Genomic DNA, 20274 nt, shown 5'->3' on the forward strand with positions numbered 1-20274 from the left:
CCAAATATGGAATACCATTTCATTTTTAGGCATAATTTCCACAAATCTTATAAATAAAAATCTTTTTGTGGTAATTATTAACAGTCATATATTTGTACTTAATTAATTCCAATATTAGGTCATATTGATTACTTTGGGGTAAGAAAAATTGACAAAAACTAAATAACAATAAAGGTAAATAACAATATATGGAATACCAAAAACAAATTAAAAAAATTAACCTTAACTTCTAAGAGACTCTTTAAAAAGTTTGATATAATATAGAAAGGAACACAAATTATTTACAAAAATCGCTAAACCAGGTATAAAACTCGGGGCCAGCGCTATTATTATGTGCCCAGGGCCCACACATGAGGCACTCGATCCATGTTTCCCCATGAATATCATTTTAAAACTGTATACCGCAAAAAATTCACTCTATACTACAAAAGAACATCTAACAGTATCTGAAAGTTAGAAAAACAATACTGTGTGGACTTTCTGTACGAGAAATATTTATTTTTTATATAACTTAGAAACTTATGTGGTAGGGATAAAACAAAACACTGTCACAACGACGAAAATGCGTCCTCGATTGACATTCTACAATTTGTATGCGTAAATGGGAGTAGAAAGAGGTAGAAAATCACTGTTCATTTAAACGTGTGAATTCGCAGTTGAGAGAAATGGATGGAATGTATTCCATATTTCCATATTCGTTATTCTCATATTTGGTCACTTTCCTTAAATATAGATTTAAGTAAATATAGGCTCAATTGTAAATATTTTGAATAAGTATGAATATTGTATATAGACATGTGCCTGTTAACATTTTTTTGTAATAATATATTCATATAATAAAAACGTTAAAATAAATATATTTTAGAAAAGTCACAGTTACGCCAAAAGTTAATTTGGGCGCCACAGATTTCGCGTAATCGAGATCCCGCGAGATCACGAGCTATTTACGATCCGGGAGACCAAGAATGACGAGTTCTTGCGAGATCTACATGAATTTCTAAAACGAACTCACGATGTGGGCCCGCGACTGCGTCCTCTAGTATAGATATTTTTAGTTTCATGTCTTTATTTCTACCAAATAGTGTATTGATATTATGATTTGTTTTTACGTTGTTCGACAAAGAAAACGACTTGTTACATTAGAATTTATTTTATTTCAAATCTGTAAAAATAAATAAATACTTTATTACAATGTTTTTAATATTTAACTCTGTTTTATTGCCCGTAATTTACCTGAAATCAATAGTACTAATAAAGATACATATAGCAAAAATATTGTTTATTGAAAATGAAACAAAACATGAAGTAATAATAACATTTTATATGACCTCAACGTTGCGTACATATTATATAGATATATCTAAATATATAACATTCAGTCTTATGGTTGCTAGTGGCATCACGTGTTATCACATTATAATTGCACCTACCTACTACACACATACTACTCGCACCAGAAAAATGTTGTTCCCTGAACAATGTTCCACGCTGAGCTTCGACCTTTTTGTATTGCTAGTTGCAACAGATCACACATAATAACAGAAACTTGTAAATCTTACGTCGTATTGTATTGTGTATATTTATGAACATGCTGTGTGTGATTAGTAACAAACAAATAAACGATATATCTATCTATCTATATGACGACCTCGGTGGTATAGCGGTTAGCACACCGCTTTACGACCGATGGTCGCGGGTTCGATTCCTCGCACGGCACAAACATTTGTATTCATGAGTATGATTGTTTCTATCGGTCTGGGTGTTTTCTATGTATAATATGTATCTATTTACAAAAAAAATATCTATGTATATGTGTCAGTTGTCTACTACCCATAACACAAGCTTTAGCTAGCTTAACTTGGGTCTAGATGGCGCTGTGTGAATTGTCCTGAGATTATTATTATCTATCTAAAACACATTTACTTACATCTAATCCAGACACCGATGATGTAGTAATTAAGTGTAGCATTAGACATCATTAAATTATAATTAGATAACATACAATCCTAATTGATAACATAATTATCACCATTGTATTGTTCACATTGACATCTTACCTACACGATAATTGAACACATCTATTCGTTGTTTATTATTATAACTACATACTAACTGTTCAGGAATGTTAGCTGGACAGCAAACCCTGGGGTGCACAGCGCCAGAGATACAACCATCGATTTAAGCAGTTTAATCAAAGTTGATTGATATCAGGGATGTTAGGGAGCTCCGTAACCGTAACCGAAACTATCGAATATCCGATATAAAAAAATATCCGTAACCGTAACCGAATCCGAAATAAAAGTTTCGGATAATATCGGATAGGGGCGGAGCCTAATTGAAACTGATTGTAATTCCTACCAAATGTTCACATATAAATAAAACTATTTTAATAGTTACTAGCTACTCGCCCTGACTTCGCCCGGGTGTACATGTATTATACATATACACCTTCCTTTTGAATCACTCTTTCTATTAAAAGACACCGCTTCAAAATCCATTGCGTAGTTTTAAAGTTTCAAGCGTACATAGGGACGGACAGACAGCGACAGCGACTTTATTTTATACTATGTAATGATTTGTATTTTACTTTTGGAATTCCTTAAAAAATTAACACCTGTAACCGAAATTATCCGAAACTAACGGATGATCCGAAATAATTTCATATCCCCATCTGTATCCGTATCCGGTATAATAATCATTCCTATATCCGAAACATATCCGTATCCGAAATTTCAAATCCATAACATCGCTGATTGATATTAAATACCAGCTGCCTCTGAAAATCTGTTTCCACCCTACTTCCTTATTACCCGATGTTATGGGAACAAGACATATTTACCTAAACCATTTATTTGTTTATAAACATATTTTTATTAACTAAAACTTAATCTATACTAATGTTATTTACATAAAATGTAGTTATTATATCAGAAGTTGATAGTTTGTGTACTTGTAATTGATAAACTCAAAAATAAAATATATACTTTGATAATTCTTACTATGATTAAAAATACATTGTTCCTGAATGACATAGGCCATGTATTATGTTAATATATACAAAACTCACAAAACTATGAGCACAACAGAAGTAATATCGCTGGTCATTAGTCCTCGAGTCAGAGGCTTATTTTGTATATTATTTCCGCCCGGTCGAAAACTTCTGAGATGGCTAAGAAAGTTGTGTTCTGAAGTTTTATGAAAGTCCAAATTATCACTATTATAATATATTCTCTCTGTCTAAATATATATAACTGAAAAGTGACTGACTGACTGACATAGTGATCTATCAACGCACAGCCAAAACCACTAGACGGATCGGGCTGAAATTTGGCATGCAGGTAGATGTTATGACGTAGGCATCCCCTAAGAAAGGATTTTGATTAATTCTACCCTCAAGAGGATAAAATAGAGAATGAAAGTTTGTATGAAACTTTGTCAATTTTAAACCGATCGAGCTGAGACTTTGCATGCATAAAGCTACAATGACTTTGGCATCCCCTAAGAAAGGATTTTGATAAATTCCACCCCTAATCCAGCACGCTACAGCCATCTGGCTATTTTTATCTTTAATACATAAGTTTAACTGTAACAAAAAATAAAAGAAAAAAAAACGTGATATCAATTTGAACCAGGAGGAAATGAAAGATTTTTTACGTGAAGTCGTTATGCCTCAACCCACCCTCGGAAACGCAGCTGACTTTCACTAGGCTTCATAACACAACTTTATTAGCGGAATTAGAAGTTTTGTACTGGACGGAAATTGGTCAGCTTGATCTGTTCCTGGCTTGCGGACACATCTTATACAATATGGTTAAATTGAATGTGTTTCAATTGAGAAGACTCAATACTTAGGCTATAGGTATAATCAGACCCCGAATAATACTATCAAATATACTTAACAGACAAATATTTACATATTGCTATGTATATTGGTATGTACCAATATACATAGCATATATAATGTTAATAAAATTTATATAATTAATAATGTTATTAAACTATATGTCTTTATAGAATCCTGTAATTGTTAATATAAAACAACTAACAAACAACCAAACACTGCACCACCGCGCCGCCGCCGCGCCGCTGTGGTCCACTTGTCGCGTTGTTTGAACATTATTTTGTAAGTTGTTGCTATTGAGCGTTATAAGTTCATACGGGCCGGGCGTCTCCAAACAGTTATACAATATTCATGAATGATTATTTAATACTAGCTGCACCCGCCACTTCGTCCGCGTGGAATTTATATTATTTTTCTAAAATAAAAGTAGCCTAAGTTACTCCTTATTACATTAGATATTTGCCAAAAAAGTGGCCACCTAGGTGGACCTATTTTGATGGGACCACATAAGACAGACAGACAGACAAAAATTGTAAAAAATATTATTTTGGTGTATGTTGTAAAACGATTATTTGAATATTATAAACAGACACTCCAATTTTATTTATATGTATAGATGTCAAACATATTATCAGATACTAATTTACTGTACTGTATTTATAAAATATATCTTTTATTCTTCAAACTTCAGTTTAAATTATTTAAATACTAGCTACTCGCACCGACTTCGTACGGGTGTACAAGTATTATATATATATATATATATATAAACCGTCCTCTAGAATCATTCTATCTCTTAAAAAAACCGCTTCAAAATCTACCTCCAAGGGGATGAAAGTTTGTATGAAACTTTGTCAGTTTTAAACCGATTGGACTGAGACTTTGCATGCATAAAGCTAATATGACGTCGGAATCCCCTAAGAAAGGATTTTGATAATATTCCATCCCTAAGAGGATAAATTAACGCGAGCGAAGTTGTGGGCAAAAGCTAGTAAATATATAAAAGAACAAATTGAATGTTCATTCTCATGTTAAAACCGGCAGTCACTTAGTTGCGAACTCAATACAATGACGCCTGGATTAATACAGACACCATCATAACACTCCTATTGATATGGCGCGGCCATGCGACCTGTTCATGGCGGTGCGGCTACCGGCTCGGCTGCTCCGGCTGCAGGGCGTGCAGCTCGTGGTCTTGGCCGGCGGGGGCGGCGGGGGTGGCGGGGGTGGCGGGGGGAGGTTGTAGGCGAGAGTACACGAGCCTGAGCGCGAGCAGGGCGGCGAGGGTGAGGGCGGCGGTGGCCCCGAAGGTGGCGTCTGGTCCGCGGCGCGCGTACACCGCGGATACGAACACGGGACCCAGCGCGCGGGACACGCACCCCGCGCCCGTCAGCACGCCCATCCACACGCCCTGCACACACCACACCACATCAAAAACGAGTGTCAACACACAAACACACATAGCACAAGAAAGTGTCTTAAACACGTTTTTTCTAATACTACAGAGGATCCTTCTGCTTACATTTAGATTGTGGAATAAACTACCTGCCGAGATTTTCTCAAGGACTTCACCATAGGATTTTAAAAAAGGTTCTTAAAGATCGGTAAAGCGCATATACACCTCGGGTGCAGTCGTACATAGGCTACGATAACCGTTTACTATTAGAAGGGCCGTATGCTTGTCTGTCACCATCGTAGTATAAAAAAATACTGTTGGCAACAGGTGGCCTTTACTGCTTGCCGAATGATAGAGTGCAGATGGCACCCTAAACCCGCGAAAGAATTTATGGAGCGGTTGAATGCTAACTCCTGCCTGACGGATAGGATTTTAGTCTGAGAGCTGGTGCTCTCAGAGTAAAGTGACCCTGTCTCAGACCGAACCCCTGCTGGGCCAGGCAAAGGTCAAAGCTCGACTCAAGCCGTAGTAATTTCGATCCCCGTTGGATTGGAAGGTGAATCGATGGGAGAGGAGTTAGTGGAAGTCTTAGACACTAAAATTGATGTAGTTTTTCTTCAATATTCCTTTTATCTCTATTCTGAAACCTTACGTCACCCCTCGCCCAAGCTTACTTACTTTCATTCGAAATTTTGCCATTAACATTTACGTTCTGCTTTACTCAGCTGACTTTTTGTTACTGTTTGCGCCACAACTAGTTTAAATGCACATCTCGTGTAATAGACAAGGACAGACATACTCACGATCTAGGGCCGAAAGGAGCCGAGTACGCCCGCGCCATCGCTGGAAAGAAAGATGGCGCTTCTTCTTCGTTTCCCGCTCGTGTCTGAGAAACGCCGCTCGCACATAATTACGTTTTATAATAATTGAATCACTACGATTTAATAAACTATTGAATTGTCAAGGTGTATATAGATAGTGTGCAATATTCAAGGTGTATATACACTAATTTCCGCCGCGCGTGTTGTGTGTGTGATCAGTTCATCGATCATCATCGTCGTCGATCATCGATTCCTGCACCAAGACGCCATAGCAGAAAGCCAGGTACGCTCGTAACTCCTTACTTTGCCCGTGATCTGTGACGACAGTCTTATCGAAGGAATATATCTCTCGGGATACATATCCCTAGGGAACCGCTTTAACATTTTTTGGCCCGTTGCGAACCGGATATTTTGCTATTTGTCTACGCCTGCTTCCAGAAACATAAAAAAAAAAAAAAAAACTTATGTCTACTCTGCATTGTGTTCATATCTGTAACAAAATTTAATCTGTAACAAAAACTTACTCTGTAAAATTACTACGCATACTGTTTCCAATAAAATACATGTAAAATTATACAAAAGGGATTTTGAAGCCTCTGTTACTGAATATATGGTCCTTCGAGCCGGATACGACTAAATAATTACAAATATACGAAGATTCATGGTGAAGCAAATACCAACACGTTTATACGAAGACTCCATAGTGCAGGAATAATCCAATACCGGCACCTTATCAAATAAGAGGAATTCGTAAAAATCATATATAATCAAGAGGAATCCATAAGAATCAGTTAAATGGTCAGGTCTTCAATCCTATTTCCTAATCCTTACTAAACGATTTGTGTTAAAATATTGTATTTTTGGATTTCAGTTTGTCGTGACACGTATTCATTTTCTAAAACGTTGTGTACTGCTCGCGTTGCGTAGTTAATCTGTAAGTATAGTATCATAGTTATACCTACACAGACCTTCAGAATGGGTGGTGATGATAAACTGTCAGTACCTTCAGTTTCTCCAACACGAAAACTATCTATTGAACTAACAGATCTAAAAAAGCAACGAGGTAACTTGAAAGGCAGATTGACTCAGTTTAGAAAGTACTTAGACTCATTTCAAATTAGTAGTGCATCTGGACATAAAATAAAAGAGATCCGTTTTAGGATGAAAGCTGCTATGGATCTATACAAAAACTTTAATGATATTGAAAGTCAAATAGAGTTACTAAGTCCAGAGTCAGAAGTAGTAAACAATTCTGAATATGTTGAATCATTTGAATTATTGTATTTTGATATTATGGCTACTTCAGAAGGCATAATAGAGTGTAGCGAGACTGGTGACAATACTAATACATCAAACAGTAGTCATATTTCTAGGGCTCAAGTGAAACTTCCAGACATTAGGCTCCCATCCTTCGATGGATTGTCATTTGATACTTGGCTCGAGTATAAAAACTCCTATGTCACTATGATACATGAGCGTTCAGATCTAAACGACATCCAGAAGTTCCATTACTTAAAATCTTCACTAAGTAATAGTGCATTGCAAGTAATAAGCGCTTTAGAATTTACATCTAATAATTATAAGCATGCATGGGATCTATTACAGTCCAGATATCATAATCCAAGACTTCTGGTACATAATCATTTAAAATCTTTATTTTCAATTCCTCCTTTGAAACAAGAATCACACACACAAATTAGGAAATTAATTGACACTGTGTTACGTAATCTGCGAGCATTAAATTCATTGGATGAGCCCACAGACTCATGGGACACCATAATAATTTATCTAATTGTTACAAAATTGGATACTTCCACAGAGCGCGACTGGGAGAGGCATAAAGGGACACTGCTTTGTGATTCTTCCAGGAAATTAAAATTAGAAGATCTGTTGTCATTCCTCCGTGGTAAAGCAGACATGTTAGATATGATATCTTCAAGTCACTCAAAGGTACAGAGCAGATCTATGGTTAATATAAATGAAAATAAGAATACACAGCATAAAAATAATGTTCAGTCGGTTCATAGCTTTGTGTCAACTGCATTTAAAGGCAAATCCTCTAATTCCAACCATAATAAACGCTTATCTTGTCCATTGTGTAATGGTAATCATCAACTTTATTCGTGTTTCCAATTTTTAAATTTGTCTATCCAAGACAGAATGAAGTTAGTTAGTGAAAAGCAGTTATGTAATAATTGTTTACGACCTGGACACTCAAATACAGAGTGCTTGTTCGGACCATGTAAGTCGTGTGCACGCAAACACAATACATTACTCCATTTAAAAACTAATAATAATAATGATGTTAGTATGCATAATGAATGTACACCCACAGAACATCATAATAACATCACTAATGTCAGTCAGTCTATTAAATCAGGTATCCCTTCAGGACAAGGCAGTGTCAATGCTGGCTCATCGACTGCATTGCACTCCATGTCCATAGATTCCTATCACGCTGTGAATAGAATTAGTAACGAAAATTCATTACAAACGGTATTATTGTGCACAGCGCTAGTGGAAATAGTAGATCACGATTTTAAACGAGTTCATACAGCAAGAGCTTTGCTGGACAGTGGTAGTCAACACAGTTTCATATCAGATAATTTAAGGAAACGAATTAATGCGTCTTGTATACAGTCCACTCTTCGAATTTCAGGCGTTGCACAGTCAGTGTCACACTGTAATCAGTCATGTCATATAATTATACGTTCAAAATTAAGCGATTATACAAAAAAGGTTCAATGTTTTGTCCTGCAGCGCATAACATCCAGTTTGCCCACGACAAGTATTGACACCGATCATATACGTATACCCAATAATATACAGTTAGCAGATCCAGCATTTCACTCCTCTTCTGAAATCGAATTATTGATAGGCGCGGATCTCTTCTGGGAAATATTGGACGATAATAGAATTCGATTAGTAAACGGACCATTTTTACAGAACTCTAAATTTGGTTGGTTGATATCTGGCCCGATATACTCCAAAGGGTTGGTTTCTGCTCCAAATGAAGTTCAATGCAATTTTACACAATCTTTAGACGACCAACTCAAACGATTTTGGGAGATTGAGAATGTACCACAGTCATCGCATAATACTCCTCTAACTCGTGATGAACAAACGTGCGAAGAATTATTTTGTAAAACGACTAAACGTGATGCTGCCGGTAGATTTTTTGTCCGTATACCCCTGAAGGAACCGCCCGAGTCTTTGGGTGATTCATTGACACTGGCTAGGAGTAGGTTTTTTTCTTTGGAACGAAAACTGGAACGTTCACCAGAATATAAACGTATGTACTGTCAATTTATGAGTGAGTACGAAACGTTGGGTCATATGAATCGCGTAGATAGCGTTGATTATCCTAACTACTTCTTACCTCATCACGGTGTTTTTAGAGAAAATAGCTCTACTACAAAACTGCGAGTCGTATTCAATGCTAGTGCTGCCAGTTCATCAGACAAATCACTCAACGATATACAATTACCCGGCCCAGCTCTCCAAAACGATATCTTTTCTATTCTTATTCGTTTTCGTCAATACAAATATGTAGCTTGTGCCGATGTAGAAAAAATGTTTAGACAGGTGATGATTCAGTCTGATCAACGGACCCTGCAACTCATTCTTTGGAGGGACAAACCAATTGATCCGTTGAAAATATATCAACTTAATACTGTAACGTACGGAACGGCATCAGCACCGTACCTTAGTATGCGGTGTATACGTCAGTTAGCATTTGAATGTAAGGATGACGAGATCGCTCGCGTCATCACTGAGGATATCTTTGTAGACGATTTAATTACGGGCCATGATAATTATCAATCCCTTTTGGAAATTTGTGAGAAAACGTCAAAAATTTTAGAATCAGGTCGTTTTCTACTACGAAAATGGACGTTCAACTCTGACGTCAATTGTAGTGCACCAGACAACCTATTTGTAGGGGAACATACGCAAAATAAAACTTTAGGTATTGGTTGGCATAATGATAGTGATGAATTATACTACGCGACAAAAATAGACTATACATTGTTGACAAAATTGACTAAACGAGTAATGTTGTCTACCATTTCGCAAATCTATGATCCGTTAGGATTATTGTCCCCTGCCGTTATTATATCAAAAATATTATTACAAAAATTGTGGCTTAGTAAGTTGGATTGGGATACTCCGGTGTCACCTGAAATAGTCGTAACATGGAACAATTTTCTAGCTACATTTAATCATTTAAGCGATTTAAAAATTCCTCGTCATGTAATAGGAGATGATCCGCAGCATGTGGAACTGCACGTTTTCACGGATGCGTCACAGAGTGCGTATGGAGCGTGTGCCTATATCCGCACTTACAGTGACAATTCGGATGTCACTGTAAAATTATTGTGTGCAAAAAGCAAGGTTGCACCATTGAAGTCGATTACCATACCAAGGTTAGAGCTCTGTGGCGCACTAGTAGGTGCAAAACTTTACAAAAAGGTGATCGAATCTTTACGGCTAACTTTCAACCGGGTCTTCTTCTGGACCGACTCTACTATTGTCATCAGTTGGGTCCAGATGTCTCCGCATTTACTGAAACCGTTCGTACAAAATCGGGTCACAGAAATAAACGAATTTACGAATGACTCTATCTGGTTCCATGTTGCTAGTGGAGACAATCCAGCTGACCTATTATCGAGAGGGCTAAATCTCGACATGTTGGCTAGTTGTGATCTGTGGTGGACCGGTCCGCCTTATCTACGAAATCATCATTTCAACATTCAGGATCATGTAAAAAGTTTCGGTAACGATAAACCTTACATAAACGTTTTACCAGAGTTAAGGTCTCAAGACGCATCTAACTTTATTTGTGTTCGTTCAGAAGTTTTTGTTCAATTTGAAAATTATTCATCTTTCAATAAGTTAAGACGTACTTGGGCATATGTATTACGTTTTCTGAACAACACACGTAACCGTATCCACCGCAGTGATAAGTCAATTGATCAACTTGATTGTCTATCCGTAGACGAATTGAATGCGTCGGAACTCATTTTAGCTAAATTCGCCCAGATGCAATCGTTTCCAGAATTATACGAACGATTGTTAAGTAATTTACCAATTAAATCCAACGGCAAGGAGATGAATCGTATATCCGGTTTGAATGTATTCTTAGATGCTCAAAACATAATACGCGTTGGTGGTAGACTAGGTAACGCAACTACTTTCGATTATGACAAGAAACATCCTATACTTTTGTGTAACAAACACCATTTTTCAATGTTATTGGTTAGGTATAATCATAAACGTTTATTACATGCAGGTCCACAACTTCTTTTGGCTCACATTCGAGAAAAGTGGTGGTTATTATGTGCCAGAAATCTTACTAGGAAAATAGTGCGTGAGTGTATTATTTGTACGCGAATGAAAGGTAAAACTTTAACCCCAATTATGGGAAACTTGCCGTCCGAACGATTGGATTCTGGATTTCCTTTTATACGAACGGGTGTTGATTATGCTGGGCCAATTATGATGTTAAATCGAAAGGGCAGAGGTGCTCGTTTGACAAAATGTTATGTAGCTCTTTTCGTTTGTTTTGTTACTCGGGCAGTTCATCTAGAACTTGTCACCAGTCTATCTACTGAAGATTATATTTTGACTCTTAAACGCTTTATTAGTAGACGAGGTAAACCTAATTGTATTTATTCCGATAATGGTAAAAATTTCGTAGGAGCAGCAAAGGAATTTTCTTCCTTTTTTGTTAATAAAGGTAAACAGTTATTGGAATTTGCCGCAGATGAAGGTATACAGTTTCAGTTTATCCCCCCTTATTCCCCCCACTTTGGAGGTCTTTGGGAAAGCGGCGTAAGATCATGTAAACATCATCTCAGACGTATTGTGGGTAATGCTAAGTTAACATACGAGGAACTTAGCACAATTTTAACACAAGTCGAATCCGTGCTCAATTCCCGTCCAATGTCACCGTTATCCTCAAATCCTACAGATTTAAACCCTCTCACGCCTGGCCATTTCCTTATTGGCCGACCATTAACTGCTCCGCCAGTCGAGAGTTTACTGGACGTCTCTACCTCAAGACTATCTCGCTACCATTACATTGAGCAGCTACGTCAACAATTCTGGCAGCGCTGGTCCCGAGAATATGTGTCCGAACTTCAACAACGGACTAAGTGGAAGACGCAACAGAAGGACATTAAACTGGACGCTTTAGTCATTTTAAAGGACGACAATTTACCGCCTCTTAAATGGAGATTGGGACGAATCAAACAAGTATATCCCGGTGCTGACGGTGTCTCCCGGGTGGCAGATATCTACACAGCAGCTGGGGTAACACGAAGAGCATTTTCTAAGATATGCCCTTTACCACTGCAGCCAGAAGATAACTAACTAACATATTAAATGTACAATTGTTGGAAGTCGGAGCTTCCAAGGCCGGGGGTATGTCTACGCCTGCTTCCAATAAAATACATGTAAAATTATACAAAAAGGGATTTTGAAGCCTCTGTTACTGAATACTATTTTTAAATTGAGTTACATTTAATAACGTACCCCTTTTGCTATTTATTCGCAAGGTCCTTCGTTTAATATTATTATTAAGAAACCGCTTTCAAAATTGATAATATAAAATCCGCTTATTTAGTCTTATATTACTTATTTGTTTCTCAGACATACCCGCGTAGCCATATAGGATTGCCTTGTTATTTCTTTATATTATACCGCAACCAAGCACCTATATGTGTAATAGTTTATTATTTATAAACATATTTATTATATACCGCTATAGAATACCATATGATATCCCGCATTCCTCTGTATTATCTCTTTAGATAATAAATATTTATATCACCGCATTTATAGTATAGTCTTAAAATTGTATCCTATAACTATATTATACATAATATACTTGTACATCCCGCACACCTATAATATACAAATATAAATGTCTATATCCCGCATTCCATTATATTTTATATAGTAATCTACGCAACACTTAACCGTGTTCTCGCTACATACCTACATATAATTTTTATTTTCGTTACTGTCCGCTTACGCTGTCTATTGACAGGTCACTGTATAATTACCTATAGTTATATTGCGTTAAATCATTAGATATGTCACGTAAAGATAAAGATGCGCCTACCTTTTCACCTAGTCGTCAACTTATTATGTTAGAAGCTAAACGTAATGCTTTATTTCAACGAATACAAAGTATTTACGATAAGTCGAAGTCGGCTACGGAATCGGAAGAAAAAAGACGTATGTTTCTTAGTTCATGTATAACCATCGATGACGTTCGTAATAAGTTTCAAGATGTACTTGATGAATATAATAGTAGGATGCTTGATGAGAATCCTTCTGCCGTACCTAATTTTCATGTATGTTAACTATCGTGTGACGCACCATTAATTAAAAATGGTAAAGTCAATAATCATGTAACCTGAAACGGAACGTCAGAGGCCAGAGCCAAAGGAATCTATGTGACATTGACAAGTGGATGACGGACGATTGAACGGAGGCAGCGGGAGTTTTGGAGCGAAAGTGTTGATATTATTATAAAAACAAATAAGAGATAGATAATTGTGAATATTGTAGGCATTGAGGTGTTTCTCTCCCTGACTAACCGGCATTACGCCTAAGTCGTCAGGATACTAGTGATTTTAAAAGTTCAGAAGCGGTACCAATCCCGCCTACAAATTCGACTGTAAGGTAATTCTGACTAGAAGTTGTGGTAAGTGAATTTACGTTAATAACACGCATACCATTAAACGCAGTTTCTCACTTGTTTTATTGAACTTTTGGATGAATTGCTTTCTACATATTAAATAGATTTAGTATGTACGATAACTTGCGAGAGTAATGACATGACATGTAGCACGATATTGAGGTATACAATATACCTAAGAAAGAAGTATTATGAATACATTAAGTATAGAACAACATGGCTATCTAATTAGTTTAAAATACAGAGTAACTATTGTTATGTTATTAATGCCTATGATAGAGTATGATAGGATATCAACAGATTAGAAACAGTTACATTAACTATGTTGACATACAGGTTGAACATGAGAACACATACCATGTTATACATATAAACAGTGTAATGGTATTGCTGAGTTTGTTGCTAATTCACAGTAAATTAGTCAAACTTACTGTTCAGTTTTGTGTGTTTGTTCTATGTGAATTGAATTGAAGAATTGTTATTATTTCTTTACATAGGTACTCATATATGTTTGATGATCCCATTTCAGATAAATGACAATCACAGGCATAGTCCAGGTATATGTCTTGATGGTGGTTATATTCCCAAATTGAGACACTGTCATATGTATATATATTATATTGGTTGATACTTTGATATGTGTTTATTAATGAATTAATAAAGCATATTAATATAGATAGACACAGTATATTGTTGACATAAACTGATACCAGCAACATAACATGTTATATTTCATAATATTAGATATTAAAGACATTTTAGATGCTATCTCATGATTAGCTGTGAAGCTCTCAGTGAAAATAGTACTTAACTCTGATAGTACAATTATTATATTTATTTCTTGCTGTGTTTTGAATTTTATATATATAGCAATGGCTAACAATTGGTAGTAAACTCCAATGTTAAAAAACCGAATAACTGTAAACTATTATTATTAATAGTTCCTTATTTAATCATTATTTAGTATAAAATCCAATTGAGATCTATTAGGATCCTCAAGGTTATCATAATCATATGATATTGATTATTAATGTGTTGAAAAAGCACCTAGAAATGATATCCAATTCCTCAAAGGTGTCATATTATGCTGGAATTATATATTATATGTATGCTCAGATTGAATGTATTATATGTTTGAGCAATTGGTTCACTTCTTTGATGCTTCTCTTGAAATTCATTAGAATGGCCCTTAGCAGCCATTGTTGATTAATAAAGGTACTTAAAGGTCCTGTGCAGGTACCTGTAGCTATGTACATTTGTCATTTGAGACAATGTTTAGTAAGTGAGTGTTGGAATTTATAAGCACCACATTAATATGTGACATGTTAGAAAGTGATAGATTACAGGTAAGACTATTCTTACATGGTTCAGTTTTATAATTTATGAAGTTGTCTTTTAACCTAAAGAAAAGCTTTTGGTAACTCCAGAAATGAATGTTGTTGGCTCTTGATTGTATTATTGATTGTACAAGAAACCTGTTGAATTTTCTAAACAATACTTGAGCAACAAGCTTGTCTTTAAATTTACTATTAGTGTTATGAATATGAATAAAAGTTTTTGGAAATAAGTTAATATTTGTGTACATACAGAATGTTTGGATATATATATTGAGTCGCAACAGTGAGAGTATTTGCCTTTTGATGAGTTATAACTCTCCATACAGTAAATTGCACAAAATGTCATGATTTTATAATATGAATATGCACAACATACGACAATTGTTATCACAATAATGAAAATAGACTATTGTAATATATTGCAATGTATTGCTATATTGTCCAATCTTGTGTAGTGCATAAGCTAATGAACTGAAGATTTGCTGCAAGGATCTGAGCTTAAGTTATCCGTTGAGTTTTATTATTTAGTGTCATTTGTAGAATGACAGTACTAAGAAACTATAAAGTGGACAGATTCATTGTTAAATCTGTATTGGAATTGAAATGTGAACCAAGGAGGAAATCATTGTTTAAATTCAAATTGTATTATATATTTGTGAAGTACAGATAATAAAAAAAAAAAAAAGTAGAGTATATTATTGAATATTAATATAAATAAATGTATATCAGAAGATAATAACTGATTTAAAGCATTCATGAGTTAATAATGAACTCATCTTGAAGTTAGCACATGGATTGTGTCAAACAGTGTGGTCTAGAATTGTGAAATTTGGATAATAAACTTTATAATTCAAATATTATGGCAGGAAAATGGAAATAAATGAGTGCATAGCACTCTTTTGTTGTATATAGGTATGGACAGACGGGAGAGAATTAAGTGAATACATGTAAACTGTGATATGGTGAAATAGAGGAGAAAGGAAAAATTGGATACTATTTTTAAATGGTTTATGTAACTTACCTTCTATGTATTTGTAGACTACAGGATTATAAAATATTTTATGATTTGACTAATGAAGTTTCTGTATATTAATTAGTTATTATTAAATAGTCTCTGTGGGAGGCAATGTTAAGATATTCAAAGTACATTAGCTTTAAAATTATTATAGAGGAATATTATGAGACACAGACAGACAAGATTGTTAGGAAAGTAAAGAGATATGGATATTCTAGAAAACTTTGCTGATGACCTTGGTAATGTGGTTATTAATAGGCTGCATAATTGTCCATGCATGGAAATTCGTTCCCATTCTATACAACCGTTATATATTTATGAGAATTCCTGATTGTTGGTGTTTTATGCTATGCCTTTATAAGCATGTGGTTTGTTTTATTTAATATAACTTTGTTACCAAAGAGGATGAGACTGAAGTTAGTCGGTTTTATGAAGATAGCACTTCTATACTGTGGCAAGCTTCCAATTATCTTCTATGAATCTACTGTACTGTAGAGGACAGTGCATGGTGATTTCGGTATAGCTATGACAGGAATATATAAGTAAAAAAAAAAAAAAAGAATAGGAAAAATCCTCAATATCTTGTGAACACAAGTTAATCACTGCAAATGTAACTTAGATTGAAAGTGAGATGTTGGTATCCGTTGGGATGAACAGTGATTCACAAGCACAGTATCAGTATAATTTATAGAAGAAAAAAATATATAAATAGTAATGATTCAAAAGAAAATTGTATCATATGTACAGGTATAAATACATATAGTAATGCCTATTTAACATTTAAATAGTATTGTGATTGATTGGATTGTAGGACGCCATATAATGAAATGAAAAATTTATAAGCCATATATATATATATATAAGAAAATGGCAGAGACGACAGACAAAAGAAACGCAGGACAGCAGAAAAAAAGATAAGCAGATGACATAAGAAAAAAAAAAGGAAACAGCAGGAGAAGACTGGATGCAAACTTCCATAGAGAGAGACATGGATAGTCAGTATGGACGAGCTGGTTTATGAATATGGATACTGGCGTAATTTATGAGATTTTTATATGGTTTACTGATGGATAATAAACTACTTTATGAATAGCATATATGTAAAATGAAAAATAAATACTGCATGGTCTAAGTTGTAAGTTTTACATGTTATAGAGAATTATTTGTTGAGAAAATGTTTGCGAGCTGAGCCATTGTTCTTTAATTATAATGGTATTATAGTGAATACAAATTTAAGAAGCACAGGTAGTTAAAAGAAAAACAAAAACAAAAGGACAATTGATTGTTGTTAAATGTATGAGCATTAAAGTTTTGAAAAGTGTACATGGGTATACTAGATTTAAGTTGAAAGGATCCTATTGAACCTATAACTGTTTTAAGAGACCTTTATATCCAATGCAAATAAAATGAGAGACAATATAAGTTGTGGAAGTAAGGCTATATCTGTCAATTTAATCCCAGGAATATATAAGAAAAGTTACTAGAGGATATAAATGAAAGTTAAGATATAAGAAAGTTAAATATTGTTAACAATAGATTACAGTTTACAGTTATAAATTACTGTTGTAGATGGTTTTGCCAATTTTATTAATTTCTAGTTAACCTTTGTTAAATCTTGAGATATTGTATCTATTAAGATTTTAATTGGTTGAAAAAAAAAAAAGTATAATCGAAGCGTATAATGCTAAATTAACGAGCATGTAAGAATTGTTGGTATACATGTTGACTCAATTGACTGGAATATGAGATTGGATGTGTTGTATTTAGACCATTGTCACTTTTGACATAACTGTTGAGTTGAAGTAAAATAAAAGTGTTAACTAAGGCTTTTAATAGTAAACTCATCAACATATAAGAATTGATGTTGTCACTTGCATAGCATACGAGAACGGATGTATTAAATAAGTGAGGGTGTTTTAATGTTGAATTGTACAAAATTACAGGTGTAGAGATATTGGAAGTTTATAATAATAACGGTGATGTTGTTTTCAAATATTTGGTTGATATTGATCAGATAAATAAGATTGAATTAAATTTAAAGCGTTGTCTTTGACGACGACGGAAGTTAAAATTTTTATAAGTAATGATCAACGCAATCAAATGCTGGGCATTTGATTCCATAGATTAGTCTGAGCACCTATATGCACTTGTATGTGTGGCTGAACGCCCTTTGGAGAAATCGGATTGACTATTGTACTAACTAAATAGTTTAAATTGAAATTAATCCTTTCAGAATTGATTTTATGTGTCTGTTGTAATTAATGGGAAATTAGAAGAGGTGCTAATTTATAGAACCCAGACACCGTATACAGACACTTTAGAAATATTATGAATAAAGCGCTCGAGGTGTACAAGATAGTTACACTGCAAGATTGTAGTAAGGACGATCACAAGGTAAAATTTGATACACCTCTATGGAAAATAGTCGGTAAATATACGCGGTGAAGAGTTGTACATGAACGAATAGATCTGAAAGATTAAGGAATGCTAGTGATACAATGATGAGTTACAATCGATGACAAGCTGAATTATGAGCAAAATGGCTAATAGAACGGGCGGGTGATATGACAATGAAAAATGATTTGCAATACTTTGATGAAATTATGAGATTAATATAATAATCATATGACTATGAATACGATTTATGGATTTTAAGGTAAATGATGGTGATTTAGATTTGATGATATACTGATGAGATGATTGCGCTGAGATCGCGGCTGATGGTTCCGTATACGTTAGTTCACGGAGAAAATGGGGATCCGCGTGTGCTCAATGCGACGTACAACGAACGACTCGCTTTTTGTTGATGCTACTCAAGATTTGGTAGATAATAATAGGAGTAGGGTATGTGGTAGTAATATATTGCATGTTCGTTCAGAAATTGGTAGATACTAGATATATATCAACCAGATATATAATTCGAATTTGGTACATAATTAAATTGAATTAACTTATGATTAAATGTTATAAAGTCCTTTAAAGCGTTGGAGAAATAGTAAAATGGAACCAGGAAATCCAGTTCTTAAAGATATGTAATAGAATAAAAAGTAATAGTAAATTTTGATGGGAGTGCATATAACCCATAGTTGAGTTGCAATGTAGAGCACTTGAGGCTGAAGTAAAAATAGCATAGTACCATAAAGAATATGACTAGTTGGAGGCCGTAACTCCTTGCGTGCGCAAGCGGTGAATGCCTCATTGAGAAAATGACCAGTTGTTAAATATTTGATGTGTTTCAGTTGGAGGCCGTAGTTCCTTGTGGCGGCAAGCAGTGGCTGAGTCTAATGAGAATCTGACCAGTTTGAGGCCGTAGCTCCTTGTGTGGGCAAGCGGTGGCTGAGTCTAATGAGAATTTGACCAGTTTGAGGCCGCAGCTCCTTGTGCGGGCAAGCGGTGGCTGAGTCTAATAAAATCCAGATCTGTTGAGACCGTAGTCATAGTGGGCAAGCGGTGGCATTTTTTTAATGTTTTGTTTTAACAGGTATTTCACTAATTAGCTAGGCAGCCGTGTTTGCAGAGATGCTGACTAGTACCTGGTGTGAAAAATTAAGTGATACAACTTAAGGCGGAAAAATATAACAAAGACTGAATTCATGATGTTGAAATGTAATGTGTAGTTGTCAGTGGCAACTTTCATATTTTAAGTATGTAAAGTATCTCAAACTAAATTTTATATGATTTTAATTTTATTATATTACCCGATGTTAACTGTTATGATAATATCGAATGAGGCCCTTCGATAACGTTGGATGGCCGAAGTGGCTACGAATACCATCGATAAAATATAAAGTGAATAGTAGGCTTACTAAACTCACGTTCGTTTGACGAAAGTTAGTAATTCGTTTTATGGAAATTGCGCAAGGTTTTACAACAAACTCCCAGAATCTGTACTCAATTTGCCAGAAAAAGAAATCAAATGTGTCATAAAATATTTTCTTTGTAAAAAAAAAAAAAGCTTATTATAAAATTGAAAAATTTATAAATGTCATCATTTATAAATCAGTGTTTTTTTTTAGAAAATATCTAACTTGAAATTCATAGCGCTGTCAATGTTGTCTGATTGAACGGAGATTAAGTGCGTAGCGGTTTTTATGTTGATTGCCGCACGCCTAATCCTTGTTGTTAATTAAATATAAGTAAATCAATATTTATTTAA

The 20274-nt window shown here is 34.9% G+C and overlaps 1 protein-coding gene across 1 annotated transcript in view; it reads right to left on the reverse strand.

Annotated features, from left to right (window-relative positions):
- Window positions 1-4616: 4616 nt before the first annotated feature.
- Window positions 4617-20274, reverse strand: part of LOC131850984 (major facilitator superfamily domain-containing protein 8) — a 34094-nt gene continuing 18436 nt past the window's right edge. The window contains exon 6 of the mRNA XM_059201405.1: window positions 4617-5252. Coding sequence (XP_059057388.1) covers window positions 4992-5252 — 261 coding nt within the window. The 3' untranslated portion in view covers window positions 4617-4991. The remainder of the gene's footprint in view (window positions 5253-20274) is intronic.

The sequence above is a fragment of the Achroia grisella genome, unplaced genomic scaffold (assembly GCF_030625045.1).
Source record: "Achroia grisella isolate CSIRO2021 unplaced genomic scaffold, CSIRO_AGI_Agris_v1 utg780, whole genome shotgun sequence".
NCBI lineage: Eukaryota > Metazoa > Arthropoda > Insecta > Lepidoptera > Pyralidae > Achroia > Achroia grisella.